The sequence below is a fragment of the Trachypithecus francoisi genome, unplaced genomic scaffold (assembly GCF_009764315.1).
Source record: "Trachypithecus francoisi isolate TF-2019V2 unplaced genomic scaffold, Tfra_2.0 Lachesis_group6, whole genome shotgun sequence".
Classification (NCBI taxonomy): Eukaryota; Metazoa; Chordata; class Mammalia; order Primates; family Cercopithecidae; genus Trachypithecus; species Trachypithecus francoisi.
This window is the reverse complement of record NW_022681471.1, coordinates 113,549,841-113,573,655: the sequence shown is the minus strand read 5'-3', so window position 1 is coordinate 113,573,655 and position 23,815 is coordinate 113,549,841. Positions and strand designations below refer to the sequence as shown.

At 36.0% G+C, this 23,815-nt stretch overlaps 1 protein-coding gene across 1 annotated transcript in view; it reads left to right on the top strand.

The window, feature by feature from the left end:
- The window catches only part of CNKSR2 (connector enhancer of kinase suppressor of Ras 2), a 312,142-nt gene that overhangs the window by 186,638 nt on the left and 101,689 nt on the right, over nucleotides 1-23,815 (top strand). The window contains 1 exon segment of the mRNA XM_033201320.1: nucleotides 3,181-3,392. Coding sequence (XP_033057211.1) covers nucleotides 3,181-3,392 — 212 coding nt within the window.

Sequence of the window (23,815 nt, the reverse complement as noted above, 5' to 3'; positions counted from 1 at the left end):
TCAGTATTGCTTGAAAGCTCCATACTTTTCTGTAAAATTCATAGTGTTTACTGTATCGCCATAACTGATTCTTAGTTGGTCAGTGTATAATTTAACAGAATATTCTAAATACATTTTGAGTCAAATTGTTACCTAACCAGTCATAAAATCTTTCAATATAGGAGTCAGAACAATCCATGCATCAAAGCCCCTTTGAACCACAGCCTTATATAAGTGTCTGCATTTTCTGGCTCGATGTTAAGTTGACAGTCAAAACTTTTTGCATTTGTGATTATTTTCATAGATACAGCCTTGGCAATTTTTTCCCCATTTTCTCATTTTGAAGATGAATGTTACGAACCTAGTTTAATTCTTCTGAACATTTTTCCCCATATTAAAAAACTTTGTTTATAAAGGATAGGCATTTTGGTGGTATGTGAACATATATGTTTGATTTGGATTGCAAATAATAAAACTTCTCTCATCTCAAAAAGAAAACAGACTTGAAAAATGATAGGACTAGTTTTCAAGTTAGACAGAATATTTTTCATGTGGTTACGATTTTTTGAACACATTTATTCCAGAAAAAAAGTTATTGCAAAAGTGCCTTTCTCTCTAAAAGATAAAACACTCGTATGTGAAGTGAGTGAAATTTGGCTGGCATTTTATTATATGTCTTATGACTATACACAGTTTCATTATCATTATATATAGTACATTTCTATACTTAACCAAATTTCTTTTTCTATGATGAAAATGAAGAATTTATAGGTCTTTGAGCAACTGTGACATTTAAGCACTAATTTCTCTTATTAACTCTACTGTGTGCCATTAAATATAAAGTTAGTTCAGCAAAGCAATGCTCTTTTAATGTTTCCTTAAATCCTTTCTAGAGCAAAGGCACAGATTTATTACTTATGTGCATAAACGTACATTAAGAAAGGTGTAAAAACTCTTTAGATCAGAATGAATTAACACATTGAGTTCTCCAGGGACTCATGACATGAATATGTACATTACACACACACACACATACACATACACACATTTGCATACACAATACATGTGTCTACTCATTCTACTGAAAAGTTTGGTTTTGCTTGGTACTTTTCTCAATTCAACAGTATTTTACTGCATTCTATATAGATTTGTTTTAAAAATCTATCTTGTTGATATAAGGTCCCTCCCTCATGTTATTATACAGTAGAAAATACCATCCCTTTCAATTTCCTGCCACAAGATGTTTCCATGTAAATATAGCATGGTGTATTAATAGGGCTGAATCACCCTCTGATTTCAGCTGCATTAACATTCATGTCACAAGCCTCATAGCGCGAGGTCTGTTCATTTACAGATAGGCATAACCTTACTCCAGTGCCACGAATTCGTTAGGGCTGCTTCCAAGCTAGTTGCAGCATCAATTTCTTTTTGATAGTGGACTAACCAGGCAATTTGTTCAGGAAAAGTTTTCAGCAAGCCAAAATAAAATTCTACCTGGATATTTCCTTCATGTTGCCTAAGAACTATTTATATAGTTCTATTTTGGTAATAAGCAATACTTTTATTTTAGAAAATAAAAGAGTAAATGGTAATGTAAATGGCAACAACACCTTGTGATGGGTTAAACAGATAAGAAAACTCACTGTCAGTCTGGAGAATGTTGTTTGCTACTTTCTACATATTTCAAATACTGGGAATATAGTTTTCTACATTTGGACAAACCTAATCTAAACATTTACACACAGAAGCAGAAATACAGGCTTTTGCCAGACTGGGGCTCATATTTTAGAATTCACATTACTTTTATAAGCTCATCACCCTTTTAAAAGGTATAATAGGAATTAATTCAAAAATTGTTCTTTTTAGCTGTCTTGTTATAATTTAGTTTATTCTATGAATTTAAGATTTTAGTCTTATCACTTAACATAAAATTAAATTATTTTTCTTGTTTGACAGCATTTATTCGTGGCACTGTTTAGGGTAACCAGAAACATTAAGACAAGGGAAGAAATTTAACTAATGGTCCACAAGTGGGGAAACATTACATTTACATTCATAGTCATGTTCTAGAAGACAAGCTTTTCTGACAAAAAGTTCATAGGTAATCAGTGAAACATTTCATAAAATAAACAAGATTCAATTTAACAAATAGCAAATGAACTATTTCTATCAAAATAGTTTTGGGGCTTAATTTACCTATTACACAGTGTGTGAGTAATAGGTTTTAGGGAGCTCATAAATTATTAGAGGTGTTTTTCTCTAGAATCCTATAGAAGAAAAAAATCAACTTGCCATCACCCTAAATTCCATTCTTAAACTCCGTATTTTATCAAATTATTTTACCTTCTCTCCTCAAGAAACATTGATGTATAATGAAATTTTGATATATTCATTTGGAATGAGTTCTAGGAATATGTCTTTTTACTCTTAAATGAGATCCATAGAGTTTGAATACTGAGAATATTCTTTTTATTAAGGTTTATTTAAAATTAATTACATGTTGTGTGAATTTCTTATAATACAAGTTTATATCATGCTAATTTGGTTCCTAAGGCTACAGTGCTCCTTATGGTAGTTCTTAAACACATCTTTATTTTTAAGCAGTGCAAATTTTTACCAAGAATCAATTAGGTAAACTGGCAGAAGAAAACATTATACTTTAGTTAACATTACTACCATTCATTATACCTACTGTCTTGACACTAAAAACAATTTATATGCTAAGGTAAACTGGCAGAAGAAAGCATTATACTTAAGTTAACATTATTACCAGTATACCTACTGTCTTAAATGCTAAAAGCAATTTATATGCAAAGGTAAACTGGCAGAAGAAAGCTATATACTTAAGTTAACTTTACTAGCATTATACCTATTCTCTTGAACACTAAAAGCAATTTATGTATGACATGGTACAGTGAAAAATGGACTTGGGCAACAGTAAAATGTTTCATGGCCTATTTCAAATTCTGTCAGTTATTAGCTGTGTAACATTGAGGCAAGTTGTTTAGCCTTTCTGAGACTCACCATTTTGTTTTCAGCAAAATAAGAATAATTACAAATTGCCCTATAAATCTCAAAGAAAGTTTGGAAAGGTCAGGAGATATATTGTGTGGGAATAAATTATTAGTATTTTAGACCCTCGGCCATTTACTACCCTAACATGTTTCTACATCCTTCTCCTTGACTCTAACCTTTCTTTAGGGATGAAAAAGGAAACCTTCCTTGTGAAGACCTCAGAGGACATATGGTGGGCAAGCCAGTGCATAAGGGATCTGAATCACCAAATTCATTTCTGGATCAGGAATATCGAAAGAGATTTAATATTGTCGAAGAAGATACTGTCTTATATTGCTATGAATATGAAAAAGGAAGATCAAGTAGTCAAGGAAGACGAGAAAGCACCCCAACTTATGGTAAGAGTTCTTCTCTTGTGTTTATATAAGAATATATTTCTGGCATGGGAATCTCAATTTCCTTAATAAGTTTTCGGGTTGTGAGAGTTACTTAGGAGCTTTTGAATCTTTATAATTGATCTGTCTCTCTCATGTGCTTCCAAGTGGAATTTCTATATGATATGAGATATGATATTAAAAATTATTCTAGATTTTCAAAAGATAAGAAAGAACAGTAGGTAACATTTTAGTTCATAATGATTTATAAAAATCTTTTTAGCATCACATGTACTTCTTGTGTGTTAGATGTTGCCAGTTTGGAAAAATTCAAGTGGTTTTTTTTTTTTCTTTTCTGTTTTTTAAATGAATACTTACTGTTAACATGACTTATTTAAAATAAAATTATCTCCATATTCCTCAGGGATTTTAAGAAATACAATTTTCTGGGGAAATTCTCACCTCAGTTTTTGTATTTTTTAAAGAAGCTGTAAAATTTGACATTAGAGTGGAAGTGGATTTTAAATAGAATGGATTGAACATACTGTATTTAAGGCAAAAATGGACCTAGAGTTATGATGGGCACAGGATTGTTTTAATCTTTGATTCTTGACCAAAAAAGTAACCCAGTCACAAATACTTAAAATTGTTATAGTATATCTGAAAGATTTGCAGATACAGTTGCTTAAAGTAGTAAGCTTGTGGTTCTTTTGCAAGAATGAATGGATTTAGTTGAAAGTCTCTGCTCCTCCCTTTCTACTTTTCAAATTAATCATTTTTAGTGAGGAGCTTATACTAATTAGTTCAAACTTGATCAATGGGAGCTGAGCAGAAGCAAAGTTGTTTTTAGCTCTTCCTTTCTATTCATACCCCTCACTTGTCTGTCATGGCCATATACCTCCCTCCTTTGGTCTCAAAAGAGCAGTCATCACATATCTTCATATACATGTCTTATTTCCTTTCAGCTCTTTGGTAATAAGTATGAAAGAAAAATTTTCCCCAAAATGATCCTAAATAGTAGAAGCCATACTTATCTTACTTTGTGTTATTCTCTGTACATATGCTTTTTAATCATAGGAATAAATAATATATTTTAACATAAACTCCTCAACTATACTACTCTAGTGGCAATTAAACTGCTAAGTATTGAAGATATTTGAACCTTTACTTTTCTCCTCTACTATATTGTAAACCTATAATATAGAGTATAGAGGCCTGTAATCTTTGCTATCCCTACCTTTGCCCCATGAAATAATATGAAATTTTTATTCTTATTCATTCATTCCACACATACTAATTGACTGCCTATTACTGGATAGGAAGTAATGTATATCAACTCTTCTTTGTTTGTGTCCCGGTATTATCTGGCTATTTTCTACTTATGTTGAAGTAGGTAATTAGTGTTTAATTTAAGAGAAATTATAGTCACCAAATGAAAGTGATTGATTACAGATGACTTTATTTTTAAAAAATGTTTACTAAGTTCTTACTTGAATGGCTATAAATTGGTTGTCCCTTAGGACTACAGTTTAAAGCACCTAATGCCATCATGTGCCACAAATCTCCCCTGACTAAAATAGAATACTTTTTAAATATTAGAAAATTTAGATAGCCTATAAATACTTGATACCTTTTTGTAAACAACTTAGGATAAAAGAAATATATACATACTTAAAAGAGAGAAGTAAGCAGAGTTATTTGTGTCATTCAGTATTGCTTTCAACTTTTTAAAATTGACACATAATAATTGTACATATTTATGGGATACAGAGTGATATTTTGATACATGTATACAGTGGGTAATGATCTAATCAGGGTAATTCACATATTCTTCACTTTAAACATTTATCACTTCTTTGTTCTGGGAACATTCGAAATCTTCTCTTCTAGCTATTAGAAATTATATAATAAATTATTGTTAACTATAGCCATCCTATAGCACAATAGAATACCAGAACTTACTTCTCTCATGTAGCTATAATTTTATATCCATTAACCAGTCTCTTCAAAATCTCTCTCCCACTCACCCCTCCCCTTCTCAGCCTCCAGTAACCACAGTTCTACTCTCTATGAGCTCAAAGTTTTTAGTTCCCACTTGTGAATGCAAAGATGCAGTATTTATCTTTCTGGGCCTGACGTATTTAAAATAATGTCTTCCAGGTTCATTCATGTTGCAGCAAATGACAAGATTTCATTCTTTTTTAGAGCTGAATAATATTCACATATATATATATATATCACATTTTCTTTATCCATTAATCTGTTGATAGACATATAGGTTAATTTTCATATCTTAGCTACTGTGAATAATGCTACAGTAAACATGGGAGTACAGATATCTCTTTGACATACTGATTTCCTTTCCTTTGGACATATACCCAGTAATGTGAATGCTGAATCATATGGTAGTCCTGTTTTTAGTTTTTTAAAGACTCTCCATACTAATTACTATAATGATGGTACCAATTTACATTCTCATCAATATTGTATAAGAGCTCCTTTTTCTCCGAATCATTGCCAGCATTTCTTATTTTTTGTCTTTTCGATAATAACCATTCTAACTGGGGTGCGATGATATCTCTTTGTAGTTTTAGTTTGCATTTCCCTAATGATAAATGACATTAAGCATTTTTATATACCAGTTGGTCATTTGTGTGTCTGCTTTTATGAAATGTCTATTCAGATCATTTGCCCATTTTTAAATAAAAATATTTCTTTTATTGCTGTTGAGTAGTTTGAGCTCCTTGCATATTCTGGATATCAGTTCCCTGTCAGATGAATTGTTTCCTTTTCTCTACATAAGATTTTTAGTTTGATATCATCCCATCTGCCTGTTTTTTTTTCTTTTGTTGCTTGTAAGCCTTAGCCATAAAAATATTTGCCTAGACCAATGTCCTGAAGTATTTCCCCTGTGTTTTCTTCTAGTAGTTTTATGGTTTGGGGTCTTATATTTAAGCGTTTAATCCATTTTGAGTTGATTTTGTACATGGTGAGAGATAGGGTTCTAGTTTCATTTTTCTGAATATGGATATCCAGTTTTCCCAGCCCTATTTATTGAAGAGGCTATCCTTTCCCCAGTGTGTGTTCTTGTTGCGTTTGTCAAAAATCACCTGACTTATTTCTGAATTCTCCATTCAAATAATTCTTCAATCAAATAATTGGGCTATGTGTCTGTTTTTATACCAGTACAATGCTGATTTGGTTATTACAGCTTTGTAGTATAATTTGAAGTCAGTCAGTGTGATGCCTTCAGCTTTGTTCTTTTTGTTCACAAATGCTTTGGCTATTTGGGGTATTTTATGGTTCCATACAAATTTTGAATTTTTTTTTCTATTTTTGTGAAGCATGTCGTGAGTATTTTGACAGGGATTCCACTGAATCTGTAGATTGCTTTGGGTAGTATAGTCATTTTGACAATATTAATTTTTCTAATCTATGAAAATGTGATGTCTTTCCATTTTTTGTGTTCTCTTCAGTTTCTTTCATCAGTGTTTTGTAGTTTTCATTGTAGAGATCTTTCACTTCCTTGATTAACTGTATTTCTTAGTATTTTTGTAGCTATTATAAAGGGGATTGCATTCTTGATTGTTTTTCAGATAGTTTGTTATTGGCATGTAGAAACACTACCGATTTTTTATGTTGATTTTGTATACCGCAACTTTACTGAAGTTGTTAATCAGTTCTAAGAGTTTTGTTGTGGAGTCTTTAGGTTTTTCTATATATAAGAACATGTTGTCTGCAAAGAACAATCTTTCTCGTTTTCAATTTGAATGCCCTTTATTTCTTTATCTAATTTCTCTGGTTAGCACTTCTAGTATGTTAAATAGGAGTTGTGAAAATGCTCATCCTTGTCTTGTTCCAGTTTTTAGAGAAAAAGCTTTCCACTTTTCTCCATTCAATATAATGTTAGCTGTGGGTTTGTCATATCTGGCCTCTATTGTGTTGAGGTGTATTGCTTTCTATACCTACTTTGTTGAGAGTTTTTATCATGAAGGGATGTTGAATTTTATTAAGTGGCTTTTTTTGTGTATCTATTGAGATGTTTATATGGTTTTTGTCTGCATTCTGTTGATGTATCACATTTATTGATTTGCATATGTTGAACCATCCTTGCATCTCTGGGATAAATCTCATTTGATAATGGTATACAATGTTTTTCATGTATTGTTAGATTTCATTTTCTGAGGAGTTTTGCATCCATGTTCATGAGGGATATTGGTCTGTAGTTTCTTCTTTAGTTTTGTTCTTGTTGGATTTTAGTAGTACCGTACTGCTGGCCTCATAGAATGAGTTTGGAAGAATTTCCTCCTGTACTATTTTTTCAGATAGTTTGAGAATAATTGGTATAAGTTATTCTTTAAAAGTTTGGTAGAATTCAGCAATGAAGCCAACAATGAAGTCATCTGGTCCTGGACTTTTCTGTGCTGGGATCATTTTTATTACTGATTCAGTCTCATTACTAGATAGTGATCTGTTCAGTTTTTTTTTTATTTCTCCTTGAGTCAATCTTGATACATTATATGAGTCCAAGAATTTATCCATTTTTTCTAGGTTTTCTAATTTGTTGGCTTATAGTTGTTCAGAATAGTCTCTTATATTCCTTTCTATTATTATGGTATCAGCTGCAAAGTTTCCTTTTTATGTCTGACTTTATTTGGGTAATCTCTGTTCTTGGTCTAGCCAATAGTTTGTTTACCCTTCAGAAAACCAACTTTTCATTTTGTTTGTCTTCTGTAGGTTGTTTTTTTTTCTTTTTTTGTCTCTTTCATTTAGTTCTTCTCTGATCTTTATTATTTCTTTTCTTTCACTAATTTTGAGTTTACTTTTGCTTTTCCAATTTCTTTTTTTCCTAATTTTTTGAAGTGCAATGTTAGATTGTTTATTTGAAATCTTTCTGCTTTTTTGATGTAGGCATTTCTTGCTATAAACTTCTTTCTTAGTATTGCTTTTGCTGTATCCCATATGTTTTTGTATATTGTATTTCTGTTTTAATTTGCTTAAATACATTTTTAAATTTCCTTTTTAATTTTTTCATTGACCCATTGGTTGTTCAGAAGCATATTGTTTAACTTCCATATAATTGTACAGTTTTTAAAGTTTCTCTTACTGTTAATTTCTAGTTTTATTTCATTATGATCTGAAAAGATACTTGATAGAATTTCAGTTTTTGAAATTTGTTGAAACTTGTGGCCTAACATATGGTCTATCCTGGAGAATGTTATTTGTGCTGATGAGAAGAATGTATATTCTGCAGCTGTTGAATGAAATGTTCTGTAAATGTTTGTTAGGTCCATTTAGTCTATAGTGCAGTTTAAGTCTGACATTTCTGTTTTGATTATCTCTCTAGATGACCTATCTAATGCTGAGAGTTGGGTGTTAAGTCCATAGCTATTATTATATAGGGGTCTATCTCTCCCTTTAGCTCTAGTAAGGTTTGCTTTATATTTCTGGGTGCTCCTGTGTTGGGTACATATATATTTACATCTATTATATTCACTTGCTGAATTGATTCTTTTGTCATTATATAATGACCTTCTTTGTCTCTTTTTACATTTTTTGACTTAAAGTTTATTTTGTCTAAGTATACCTACTGATGCTTGGTTTGGGTTTTGTTTGCATGAAGTATCTTTTTCTATCCTTTTACTGTCAATTGGTGTGTGTCTACAGGTGAAGTCAGCTTCTTGTATGCAGTATAGAGATGGATCTTGTTTTTGTTTTTGTTTTTGTTTTTCTTTAATCTACTCAGCCAGTCTATATCTTTTGATTGGGGAATTTAAACCATTTACATTCAGGGTTGTTACTGATAGGGGAGGAATTACTCCTTCGTTTAGGCAATTGTTTTGCTTGTTCTTTGTTGCTTTCTTCCTCTCTTTTTGTTTTATCGTTGCAGTTTGGTGGTTTTCTGTAGTGATAAGGTTTGATTCATTTATCTTTCTCATTTGTGTTTCTACTCTACCAGTGACTTTATTATTTTGTGTGCTTCCATGATGGAAATTATTGTCTTTTTGCTTATAGATGTAGGATTCCCTTAAGCATTTCTTTTAGGCCTGGTCTAGTGGTAATGAATTCCCTCAGTCTTTGCTTGTCTGGGAAAAACTTTATTTCTCCTTCATTGCTGAATCATGGCTTTGCTGGATGTAGTAGTATTAGCCAACAATTTTTATCTTTCAGCACTTTGAGTATATCATCCCATTCTCTCTTGGTCTGTAAGGTTTCTGCTGAGAAATCCACTGTTATTCTGATGGAGGTTCTTTTTATGTGATCTGACACTTTTTTCTTATTGTTTTTAGAATTTTTTCTGTGTCTTTGACTTTTGACAGTTTGAATATAATATGATTTGGAGAAGACTTTTTTGGGGTACTTTGAGCTTCCTGTATGTTTGTATGACTATATTGCTTGCAAAACTTGGGAATTTTTTAACTCTTATTTTGTTAAATAGTGTATTAGTCAGGGTTCTCCAGAGGGACAGAACTAATAGGATATATGTATATATGAAAGAGAGTTTGTGAAGCAGAATTGAGTCACACAGTCACAAGGTGAACTCCCACAATAGGCTGTCTGCAAGCTGAGGAGTAAGGAAGACAGTAGTGGCTCAGTCCAGGTCCCAAAGCCTCAAAAGTGGAGAAGCCAACAGTGCCACCTTCAGTCTGTGTCCGAAGCCCTGAGAGCCTCTGGCAAACCACTGATAAAAGTCCAAGAATCCAAAGGCTGAAGAACCTGGAGTCTGATTCAAGGGCAGGAAGCATCTAGCATGGGAGAAAGATGAAAGCCGAAAGACTCAGCAAGCCAGCTTATTCCACCTCCTTCTGCCTGGTTTTTCTAGCCACACTGACAGCCAGTTGGATGGTGCCACCCACATTGAGGGTGGATCTTCTTCTCCCAGTTCACTGACTCAAATATTAATCTCCTTTGGCAACACCCTAACAGACATACCTGGAAACAACACTTGAATCCTTCAATCCAATCAAATTGACACTTAATATTAACTGTTACAAATAGGTTTTTTATGTTTTTGCCCATTTAATTTGCTTCTGGAACACTTAAATTCAAATGTTTGGTCACTTTATGGTGTCCCATTTGTCATGTAGGGTTTCTTTATTCTTTTTTATTCTTTTTTCTTTCTTTTTTTTTTTCTGAGTGGATTATTTCAAAAGACCTGTCTTTATATTCAGAAATACCTCCTTTAGCTTGATCTAGTTACTCTTGTTGAAGTTCTCAGTAGTATGTTTTTATTTCATTCATTGAATTCTTCAGTTTTAAGATTTTTGTTTGGTTCTTTTGTATGATATCTATTTTTTGTTGAATTTCTCATTCAGATCATGAATTGCTTTCCTTATTTTGTTGAATTGTCTGTATTCTCTTCTATCTGAGTTTCCTTTCTTAAGGATCATTATTTTGAATTGCTTTTCAGGCATTTCATACAGTTTTTTTTTTTTTTCCTTTGGGGTGTATTGCTAGAGTTGTGTTCCTTTGGAAGTGTCATATTTCCTTGCTTTTTCATGTTTCTTATGACCTTACATTGATGTCTGTGCATCTGGTGAAGCAGTCAGTTCTTCTAATTTTATGGGTTTGCTTTCATAGGGAAAGACATTTTTCTGTATTTGCATTCTATAGTGTCAGTTGGGTAGGGTGCTTTGTTTTGGTTATGTGTGTGCACAGTAGTGTAGTTTCCATATGATTTATTTGACTATAGTCACTCTTGTATTCTCCAAAGTTGTTTTTTTTTTTTTTTTTTACCTTTTGAACCTGAAACAAATATAACCTTAATGTAGATACTTGTAGATACTTTACTGGAGATTCCTCAGTACAACCTGAAGATTGTTTCAAGTAAATAACAGTTTAATGTATTTACCTTTTTAAAATTAAATGTTAAATAATAAAACCTATATATCAGGCACAGGACTGTGTGGCCATAATTTTCCCAACAATTTATTTGTTAAGTCATTCAACTAATACTTGTATACATAAAGTCAGCCAGCCACTGGTACACAAAAATGAATAAAACCATAAATCCTAATTACCCAAAGGGAAGAAACGAGTAAATAGATGCATCACAGTCACTTCAGGTAAGTTGGAAGGTGTGCACCAAGTGCTGTAGTAGCCTAGGAAATAAAGCCTCATAGTTTGCCTTGGAAATCAAATAAGTACACATTACATTTATGCTGGGTTTTAAATGATGAATAGCCATTTCATCCAGGGTTTTTAAATGCTAGTCATCCCACCAAATACCTGGTACCTTCTCAAGCCTGTGTCTGAGATCTGAAGATTTGTCTAAATATCTCAGCCCAGACCCTAACGACCCCAACAGAAATAACTTCAAACCTTCATAAGCAATAATCAATGACAACTTACTTATTTAACCTACAAAATAGTCCCATTACCTGGACTCCCAAGTACAACAATATTATCTTGTATTTGAAAATAATGATAACGAAAGTATGTAATCCTGCTGAAATATAAAAATCCTAAAGTACAAAAAACTACATACTTGACATTTTCTGGAAATAATGGTAATTTAACCTCTTAGCACTTGTGTGATACCTTAAAATGCACTGTGTAAGTCTTTTATCCTTAGAGTGTTCAATTTCTGTTCTTGGTCACAAAAACCCTTACCTCAAAGTATGTGAATTTAGCCACCATTTCTCTCCTATTAACTTCCCAGATCATCTGTTTACTCAAAGAGAGTTTAGAGTTAAGATTATAAGAATATGGGTAGGATTTTGAGAAGCAAAAGAGATATGACACAGTTCTTCATATGTGCTTTCAGTTGAATGTATATGTAGTTGCTGTATTTTCCTTGTACATTCATATTCTAAATTTAGATATATAATAGAAAAATAGGGACATTCTGTTATTAAACACAGTGATAAAGAAACACAGATGTAAAGAAAAATATTTGAAAATATCTTTTTTTTTCTTTTTCCTTTTTTTTTTTTTTTTTTTTTTGAGATGGAGTCTCACTCTGTCACCAGGCTGGAGTGCAGTGGCATGATCTCGGCTCACTGCAACCTCCACCTCCCGGGTTCAAGTGATTCTCCTGCCTCAGCCTCCCAAGTAGGTGAGACTACAGGCACACGCCACCACGCCCAGCTAATTTTTGTATTTTTAGTAGATACGCGGTTTCACCGTGTTGGCCAGGATGGTCTCGATCTCTTGACCTCATGATCTGCCCGCCTCAGCCTCCCAGGGTGCTGGGATTACAAACGTGAGCCACTACGCCCGGCCTGAAAATATCTTAATAGTGGCTTTTAAAGTATGTTGTTTAACCAAGGTTCTTATACCATGGACCCTCTAGTTGTTAAGAATGAGTTAAAAGAAGTACAGGTATTTACCCTAAACAATTAAACAAATACGATGTAGATTGACAGTAGATGGCCTTTCTAGAAAATAAGTAAATACAATAAGCCCTCATTTAACATCATCTACAGGTTCTTGGAAACTGGGACTTTAAGCAAAATGATACACAGCTGATCCCAATGCCATTTCCTTCAATGTCATTTTCTTATAACAATGAGGAAGAAGATGGTTTTGTAATCTGTGGTTTCACTTTAAGTTCCAGTTTCCAAGAACCTAGAGAGAACATTAAGTGAGGACTTACTGTAATACCTTTTGAGTGTTCAGGTATGCCAAACACAGTTCTAAGCATTTAAAAGGCATTAATCCGTTTAATCTTCACAACAACCCTATTAGGTATGTACTAATAAAATATTTGTTTTACAGATGAGAAATCTAAAAAACTTAAAGGTTAAATAACTTACCCAACTAGTAAGTGATAGAGCTAGGATTAAGTACTCATGAATATTTTTTTGACCTTTGCCAGAGGTAATGCTAGCTAAATGTGATGAAAATACTTTTGTAATTGTAGGTAAATAATTTCCAAAAATTACATCCCTCATTCTAAATTCAAGAATTTGATTCCAGCAAGCAGAACTAAGTCTGATTTTATATGTTCTTGTGTATGTTGTTTTGGATTTCCTAACACTGTAATGAGCGTGTATTTACATAGATCATAGATATGAACCTGACAGGCCTTAGGAAAAGACTGCTAAACTGAGATGTAAAATGAACAACAATGTGTTATGTCCTTTTTAAATCAGAGAGCATAAAATAGGTTTACTTTCCTAAAAAGATAGACAAGAATAATTTCTGTAAATACAGATACCAGTAGCAGAAGCAATCTAGATTAGTGGTTACTAGCATTGGCTGTAGCATCAGCCATACTTGGTAATTTTGTCTGCCATCTAATTATTCCAGTGTGACCTTGGGGATGTTACTCGGGGCCTCAGTTTTCTTATTAAATGAATATGATAATATCTGCCTTGTAGAGTTTTGTGAGAATTTGGTGATAAGACATTGTAAATTGCTTCAGTGCCCAGTATGTTGGGTGTTTGTTTTCATTATTGTCATTATTACATAGAAGCTTTAACATGAAAATAGAAACAGGGAAAAGTTGGCATTAAATCATTTTAACTATATAGGGTCTCATTGCTCAGGCTTCAAAGGCAAAGGCTCAAATTTGATGGGATCAGTTGCTTGGCAACTTTTCAAAATGGTAATATTTCTCATCAGCTTTTCCGTCTTGCTGTACATGGACTCCTTGCCCTTGCTATTTCATCATAACACATTTCTATGCATAGAAACATGCTAAAAGGTAGACACAGTTGGCTGAGTCCATTTGTGGCCATGAATGGTCATATTTTATAAGAATAGGAGAAAAACATATCTTTTAACAATAATATCACCAAATAGTGTTGGTTTGAAGGTAGGAATCCAGACCTTTTCTGATTTATTGAAAATCCAGGACCTCACAAAAAGCACAGGAATGAATGTCCAGTAGATATTTTAGAAATTATCCTCATAAATGTTATTTGCACACATGGTGCATTGAGGAAAATTAATTTCTGTAACATTATACCTGAACATTTTCTACCTGAGTAGTTGGGACAAGAGAAAATCAAATGCCATGTCCTTTTTATCCACATAAATAGCAAATGGCTTGAGTGACTTAAAGCAGTATGATGAAGGGCCTATGGGCAATGACATCATAAACTGAGTTTTATCAATGTGAAGTTAGGATAGTGTCTGTAGGTCCCAGGGTCTCTCTGTCCTGTGATTTTAAAATGTAAATAATCTTCCTTATCAGGTAAAAGTTCAGCTGTCATTAATCAGCTATTCTGGAGACAAAAGAAAATAGGATTCTACCCATGGGAAATTTTTGTGTTCAAGTAAAATGTATGATTTCCAAAGAAGAACTAACCACAGAAATAGAAATTAGTGATTCAAAAATGAAGAAATATGGGATGTGCACTATATTCATGGGAATTCTTATTCCTTTAGACTTATTTAATAAATTTCATAAAGACTACATGTTGGTTAGCCTCACAAAATAATTTTGAGCATCAAGCTGATGGTGGTAAGGAACCATGTAATTGATGAAAAAGCAGTTCAACAATATTTTGACATAGAATTAGAAAGTAGTATGTTTCGGGCCGGGCGCGGTGGCTCAAGCCTGTAATCCCAGCACTTTGGGAGGCCGAGACGGGCGGATCACGAGGTCAGAAGATCGAGACCATCCTGGCTAATACGGTGAAACCCTGTCTCTACTTAAAAAATACAAAAAAACTAGTCGGGCGACGAGGCGGGTGCCTGTAGTCCCAGCTACTCGGGAGGCTGAGGCAGGAGAATGGCGTAAACCCGGGAGGCGGAGCTTGCAGTGAGCTGAGATCCGGCCACTGCACTCCAGCCTGGGTGGCAGAGCAAGACTCCGTCTCAAAAAAAAAAAAAAAAAAAAAAGACAGTAGAAGACAGTAGTATGTTTCTAATGTAAAACTTGGAGAAATCATCTAAGGAAGGCATTCTTCCTTAATTTGTACAATTTTACTGATGGATATAGAAGAGCATGAATTATGAGGTCAAATAGACTTGAATTTGCTGTCATAGCTTGGTTTTTAATAGCTAATTGACCTTGAGCTTGAGACTTAATCTCCCTGTATTTTTGTTTCCTTATCTGTAAAATGGAATAGTAATACTACTCATGGTGTTTTTTTAATGAGGATTACATTAGACAACATATGTCAAGTACTTAGCAGAGTTCTTTTTTTTTTTTTTTTTTTTTTTTGAGACCGAGTCTTGCCCTGTTGCCCAGGCTGGAGTGCAATGGCACGATCTCGGCTCACTGCAACCTCTGCCTCTTGGATACAAACAGTTCTCTGCCTCAGCCTCCCGAGTAGCTGAGATTACAGGCATGCACCACCATGCCTGGCTAATTAGCAGAGTTCTTGCCTCATAGAAAGAACTCAAGAAATGATGCCTTAGATGGTATAATAAATGCTTGCTGCCCATAAATAAAAATGTCCCAAAGATTTTTCAAGTCTTCTGTGGAAGGACTTACTTAGGACTTACTTAGTAAAGGACAAAGTTAGTAAAGGACAAAGTGACTAGAAGTCTTTCCACATGTTTTGTCCCTCTACCAAGCCAATAACTGGCCATTTAAATTACAGCAGTTAAATGAAATATAAGTAGAGCTTTTTGGTTTATTTTGGTTTGATTTTGCAAACCAAAACAGAAGGAAGATCTTTCAAATAGTTAATAACATTGCAAATTGCCCTTATCCAAATCCTCTTAAGCTCCAGTATAAAAATCATCAGCTCATATGCTGGATTAGAAGGGCCCAGTTATAACCTCTCAGCATCAGGAATCTGAAAACAGTTCAGCCCCCACATTGTTTTAAAGTTTTTGATTAGTTGCTTAAAAAATGGAAGAATAATATAATATATAAAATAAATAAAATGAAGAGCCTTAAAGAAATTAAACCTAGGAAGAAAAGATCGTTCTGAAAGAATTCAAGGTACCAGGTAATGGATAAAACAGTAAGATTAAGAAAAAGAACTTTTGGTGGCTGGCAAGATGGCCAAATAGAAACAGCTCCAGTCTGCAGCTCCCAGTGAAATCAACACAGGAGGTGGGTAATTTCTGCATTTCCAACTGAGGTACCTGGCTCATCTCATTGGGACTGGTGAGACAGTGGGTACAGCCCATGGAGGGTGAGCAGAAGCAGGGTGGGGCATCGCCTCACCCTAGAAGTGCAGGGGGTCGGGGAACTCCCTCCCCTAGCCAAGGGAAGCCATGAGGGACTATGCCATGAGGAACGGTGCATTCCAGCCCAGATACTATGCTTTTCCCGCAGTCTTTGCAACCCACAGACCAGGAGATTCCCTCAGGTGCCTACACCACCAGGGCCCTGAGTTTCAAGCACAAAACTGGGTGGCTATTTGGGCAGACACCAAGCTAGCTGCAGGAGTTTTTTCATACCCCGTTGACACCTGGAATGCCAGCAAGACAGAACTGTTCACTCCCCTGGAAAGGCGGCTGAAGCCAGGGAGCCAAGTAGTCTTGCTCAGCGGATCCCACCCCCATGGAGCCCAGCAAGCTAAGATCCACTGGCTTGAAATTTTCACTGCCAGCACAGCAGTCTGAAGTGGACCTGGGATGCTCAACCATGGTGGGGGGAGGGGCATCCACCATTACTGAGGCTTTAGTAGGCAGTTTTCCCCTCACAGTGTGAACAAAGCCTCTGGGAAGTTTGAACTGGGTGGAGCCCATCACACCTCAGCAAAGCCACGGTAGCCAAACTGCCTAGATTCTTCTAGATTCTTCCTCTCTGGGCAGAGCATCTCTGAAAGAAAGGCAGCAGCCCCAGTCAGGGGCTCATAGACAGAACTCCCATCTCCCTGGGACAGCACCCGGGGAAAGGTTCGGTTGTGGGTGCAGCTTCAGCAGACTTAAACATTCCTGCCTGCCAGCTCTAAAGAGAGCAGCGGATCTCCCAGCACAACACTCAAGCTCAGCTAAGGGACAGATTGTCTCCTTAAGTGGGTCCCTAAACCCGCGTGCCTCCTGACTGGGAGACACCTCCCAGCAGGGGTCGACAGACACCTCATACAGGAGAGGTCCGGCTGGCATCTGGCGGGTGCCCCTCTGGGATGAAGCTTCCAGAGGAAGGAACAGGCAGCAATCTTTGCTGTTCTGCAGCCTCTGCTGGTGATACCCAGGCAAACAGGGTCTGGAGTGGACCTCCAGCAAACTACAGCAGACCTGCACCAGAGGAGCCTAACTGTTAGAAGGAAAACTAACAAACAGAAAGGAATAGCATCACCATCAACAAAAAGGACATCCACACAAAAACCCCATCCAAAGATCACCAACATCAAAGATCAAAGTAGATAAATCCATGAAGATGAGGAAAAACCAGCACAAAAAGGCTGAAAATTCCAAAAACCAGAATGCCTGTTTTTGTCCAAAGGATCACAGCTCCTTGCCAGAAAGGGAACAAAACTGGATGGAGAATGAGTTTGACAAACTGACAGAAGTAAGCTTCAGAAGATGGGTAATAACAAACTCCTGAGCTAAAGAAGCATGTTCTTACCCAATGCAAGGAAGCTAAGAACCTTGAAAACAGGTTAGAGGAATTGCTAACTAGAATAACCAATTTAGAGAAGAACATAAATGACCGGATGGAGCTGAAAAACACAGCATGAGAACTTCGTGAAGCATACACAAGTGTCAATAGCCGAATCGATCAAGCAGAAGAAAGGATATCAGAGATTGAAGATCAACTTAATGAAATAAAGCATGAAGACAAGATTAGAGACAAAAGAACAAAAAAGAATGAACAAAGCTTCCAAGAAATATGAGACTATGTGAAAAGACCAAACCTACATTGGGTCTTTTTTGGTGTACCTGAAAGTAACTGGGAGAATGGAACCAAGTTGGAAAACACTCTGCAGGATATTATCCAGGAGAACTTCCCCAACCTAGCAAGACAGGCCAACATTCAAATTCAGGAAATACAGAGAAAACCACGAAGATACTCCTCGAGAAGAGCAACCCCAGGACACATAATCATCAGATTTACCAAGTTTGAAATGAAGGAAAAAAAGGTTAGAGGCAGCCAGAGAGAAAGATCAGGTTACCAACAAAGGGAAGTCAATCAGACTAACAGCAGATCTCTCGGCAGAAACCCTACAAGCCAGAAGAGAGTGGGGGCCAACATTCAACATTCTACAAGAAAAGAATTTTCAACCCAGAATTTCATATCCAGCCAAACTAAGATTCATAAACTAAGGAAAAATAAAATCCTTTACAGACAAGCAAATGCTGAGAGATTTTGTCACCACCAGTCCTGCCTTACAAGAACTCCTGAAGGAAACACTAAGTACGGAAAGGAAAAACTGGCAGCAGCCAGTGCAATAACATACCAAATTGTAAAGACCATCAACACTATGAAGAAACTGCATCAACTAATGGGCAAAATAACCAGCTAGCATCATAATGACAGGATCAAATTCTCACATAACAATATTAACCTTAAATGTAAACAGACTAAGTGCCCCAATTAAAAGACACAGACTGGCAAATTGGATAAAGAGTCAAGATCCATCGGTGTACCGTATTCAGGAGACCCATCTCACGTGCAAAGACACACATGGGCTCAAAATAAAGGGATGGAGGAATATTTACCAAGCAAATGGAAAGCAAAAAAAAAAAAAAAAAAAAAAAAAAAAAACAGGGGTTGCAATCCTAGTCTCTGATAAAACAACCTTTAAACCAACAATGATCAAAAATACAAATGCATTGCACAATGGTAAAGGGATCAGTGCAACAAGAAGAGCTAACTATCCTAAATATATATGCACCCAATACAGGAGCACCCAGATTCATAAAGCAAATTCTTAGAGATCTACAAAGATACTTAGACTCCCCTCCCACACAATAATAGTGGGAGCCTTTAACACCCCGTTGTCAGTATTATTCAGATCAATGAGACAGAAAATTAACAAGGATATTCAGGACTTTAACTCGGGTCTGGATCAAGCAGACCTTATAGACATCTACAGAACTCTCCGCCCCAAATCAACAGAATATACATTCTTCTTAGCACCACATTGCACTTATTCTAAAATTGACCACAGAATCGGAAGTAAAACACTCCTCAGCAAATGCAAGAGAACAGAAATTATAACAAACAGTCTCTCAGACCACAGTGCAATCACATTAGAACTCAGGATTAAGACAGTCACTCAAATCTGCACAACGTGGAAACTGAACAACCTGCTCCTGAATGACTACTGGGTAAATAATGAAATTAAGTCACAAATTAATAAGTTATTTGAAACCAATGAAAACAAACACGCAATGTACCAGAATATCTGGGACGCATTTAAAGCAGTGTGTAGAGGGAAATTTATAGCACTAAATGCCCGCAGGAGAAAGCGTGAAAGATCTAAAATCGACACCCTAACATAACAATTAAAAGAACTAGTGAAGCAAGAGCAAACAAATTCAAAAGCTAGCATAAGACAAGAAATAACTAAGATTAGAGCAGAACTGAAGGAGACAGAGACACGAAAACCCCTTCAAAGAATCAATGAATCCAAGAGGTGGTTTTTTTGAAAAGATTAACAAAATAAACCACTAGCCAGAATAATAAGGAAAAAAAAGAGAGAAGAAGCAAATAGACACAATAAATAATGATAAAAGAGAGATCACCACTGATCCTACAGAAATACAAACTACCATCAGAGAATACTATAAACACGTCTACACAATTAAACTAGAAAATCTAGAAGAAATGGATAAATTCCTGGAGACATACACCCTCCCAAGACTAAACCAGGAAGAAGTTGACTCCCTAAATAGACCAATAACAAGTTCTGAAATTGAGGCAGTAATTAATAGCCTACCAACCAAAAAAAGCCCAGGACCAGACATATTCACAGCCGAATTCTACCTGAGGTACAAGGAGGAGCTGGTACCATTCCTTCTGAAACTATTCTGTACAATAGAAAAAGAGGGACTCCTCCCTAGCTCGTTTCATGAGGCCAGCATCATCCTGGTACCAAAACCTGGCAGAGACACAACAAAAAAAGAAAATTTCAGGCCAGTATCCCTGGTGAACATTGATGCGAAAATCCTCCATAAAATACTGGCAAACCAAATCCAGCAGCACATCTCAAAGCTTATCCACCACGATCAAGTCAGCTTCATCCCTGGGATGCAAGGCTGGTTCAACATACACAAATCAATAAACATAATCCGTCACAGAAACAGAACCAATGACAAAAACCACATGATTTTTTCAATAGATGCAGAAAAGGCCTTTGATAAAATTCAGCATGCTGAATTTTGTGCTAAAAACTCTCAATAAAATAGATATTGATGGAACGTATCTCAAAATAGTAAGAGCTATTTATGACAAACCCACAGCCAATATCATACTAAATGGGCAAAAGCTGGAAGCATTCCCTTTGAAAACCAGCATAAGACAAGGATGCCCTCTCTCACCACTCCTATTCAGCATAGTATTGGAAGCTCTGGCCAGGGCCATCAGGCAAGAGAAAGAAATAATGGGTATTCAAATAGGAAGAGAGGAAGTCAATTTGTTCCTGTTTGCAGATGACATGATTGTATATTTAGAAAACCCCATCATCTCAGTCCAAAATCCCCTTAAGCTGATAAGCAAAGCCTCAGGATACAAAATTAATGTGCAAAAATCGCAAACATTCCTATACACCAATAATAGAGAGCCAAATCATGAGTGAGCTCCCATTCACAATTGCTACAAAGAGAATAAAATACCTAGGAATTCAATTTACAAGGGATGTGAAAGACCTCTTCAAGGAGAACTACAAACCACTGCTCAAGGAAATCAAAAAGGACACAAACAAATGGAAAAACATTCCATGCTCGTGGATAGGAAGAGTCAATATCATGAAAATGGCCATACTGCCCAAAGTAATTTATAGATTCAACGCTGTCCCCATCAAGCTACCATTGGCTTTCTTCACAGACTTAGAAAAAAACTACTTTAGATTTCATATGGAACCAAAAAAGAGCCCATATACCCAGGACAATCTTAAGCAAAAAGAACAAAGCTGGAGGCATCACACTACCTGACCTCAAACTATACTACAAGTTTACAGTAACCAAAACAGCATGTACTGGTATCAAAAGAGATATATAGACCAATGGAACAGAATAGAGGCCTCAGAAATAATGCCACACGTCTACAACCATGTGATCTTTGACAAGCCTGACAAAAACAAGCACTGGGGAAAGCATTTCCTATTTAATAAATGGTGCTGGGAAAACTGGCTAGCCATATGCAGAAAACTGAAACTGGACCCTTTCCTTATACCTTATAGAAAAATTAACTCAAGATGGATTAAACACTTAAGTGTAAGACCTAAAACTATGAAAACCCTAGAAGAAAACCTAGGCAATACCATTCAGGACATAGGCATGGGTAAAGACTTCATGACTAAAACACCAAAAGCAATGGCAACAAAAGCCAAAATAGACAAATGGGATCTAATTAAACTACAGAGCTTCTGCACAGCAAAAGAAACTACCATCAGAGTGAACAGGCAACCAACAGAATGGGAGAAAATTTTTGCAATCTACTTATCTGACAAAGGGCTAATATCCAGAATCTACAAGGAACTTAAACAAATGTACAGGAAAACAACCCCATCAAAAAGTGGGCAAAGGATGTGAATAGACACTTCTCTAAAGAAGACATTTGTGCGGTGGACAAACATATGAAAAAAAAGCTCATCATCACTGGTCATTAGAGAAATGCAAATCAAAACCACAGTGAGATACCATCTCAGGCCAGTTAGAATGGTCATCATTAAAAAGTCAGGAAACAACAGATGCTGGAGAGGATGTGGAGAAATAGGAACACTTTTACACTGTTGGTGGGCATGTAAATTAGTTCAACCATTGTGGAAGACAGTGTGGCAATTCCTCAAGGATCTAGAACCAGAAATACCATTTGACCCAGCAATCCCATTACTGGGTATATACCCAAAGGATAATAAATCATTCCGTTATAAAGACACATGCATACGTATGTTTATTGCAACACTATGCCCAATAGCAAAGACTTGGAACCAACCCGAGTGCCCATCATTGATAAACTGGATAAAGAAAATGTGGCACATACACACCATGGAATACTATGCAACCATAAAAAAAGGATCAGTTTGCGGGGTGCAGTAGCTCACGCCTGTAATCACAGCACTTTGGGAGAGAGAGGTGGGTTGATTGCCTGAGCTCAGGAGTTCGAGACCAGCCTGGGCAACATGGTGAAACCCTGTCTCTACTAAAAATACAAAAAATTAGCCAGGTGTGGCAGCATGTGCCTGTAATCCCAGCTATTTGAGAGGCTGAGACTGGAGAATCGCTTCAACTCGGGAAGCAGAGATTGCAGTGAGCCAAGATCGTGCAACTGCACTCCAGCCTGGGCAACAGAGCAAGACTCCATCTAAAAAAAAAAAAAAAAGGATGAGTTTATGTCCTTTGCAGGGACATGGATGAAGCTGGAAACCATCATTCTCAGCAAACTAACACAGGAAAAGAAAACCAAACACCACAGATTCTCACTCATAAGTGGGAGTTGAACAATGAAAACACACGGACACACAGAGGGGAACATCACACACCAGGTCCTTTCAAGGGGTAGGGGACCAGGGGAAGGATAGCATTATGTAGATGACGGGTTGATGGGTGCAGCAAACCACCATGACGTGTATACCTATTTAACAAACCTGCACATTCTGCACATGTATCCCAAAACTTAAAAGTATAATTTTAAAAAAAGAAAGAAAAATAACTTTTAGTAAAGTTTGAGGGTATTAATATGTAGATAAAATAGAAGGATTAGCAAACCAAATAAACATAGCTGATGCAACTATAAGTGGGGGGGGGGGAACCTCTTCACATGAATTAATCAAAAAGATATCAACTAGATGAAATAGTGTTCCCTTATAAACAGAATGGGAAAGCCAAGAAGAGAAACAGTCTCACTCAGTGATTCTCTGGGTTCAGTATTGTCCCCTAGGGGACATTCGGTAATTTCCAGGGACAATTTTGTTGTCAAATTTGTGGTGGGAAGTTGCTACTGGCATCTAATGGATAGAGACCAAGGATACTACTAAACATCCTGCAGTGCTCAGGACAGCACCCAACAAGAATGATCTGGCCTGAAATGTCTGAGAAACCCTGGCTAACTTAAAAATCAGTTTACAAATAAATTGAATACAGAAGCAGATACTAGAAAATCAAAGTCAGAGACCTTGTATGGCACAGAGCTGATTGCCTTATAATTTTTTAATTGAAAGAACTTGGGAAGTTACTGCCCTGGAAAGATACACCAACATTTATTCACAGCATATTCTCTGGACAGAAGTATTCGTTTAAGGTCGTGAGCGTCTGGGATTACCTAACCTGTTCTACAATAGAAAATCTAATCATGACATACCCTGGAGCAGGAGACAATACGTTTATCCCTAGTCAAAATCAGAATACAGTTTCCCCCATGAGAAAAAAAAAAACTATAATAAATGCTAGCTAGGTAAAATTTAAATAGGGCTATTCATGTTAGC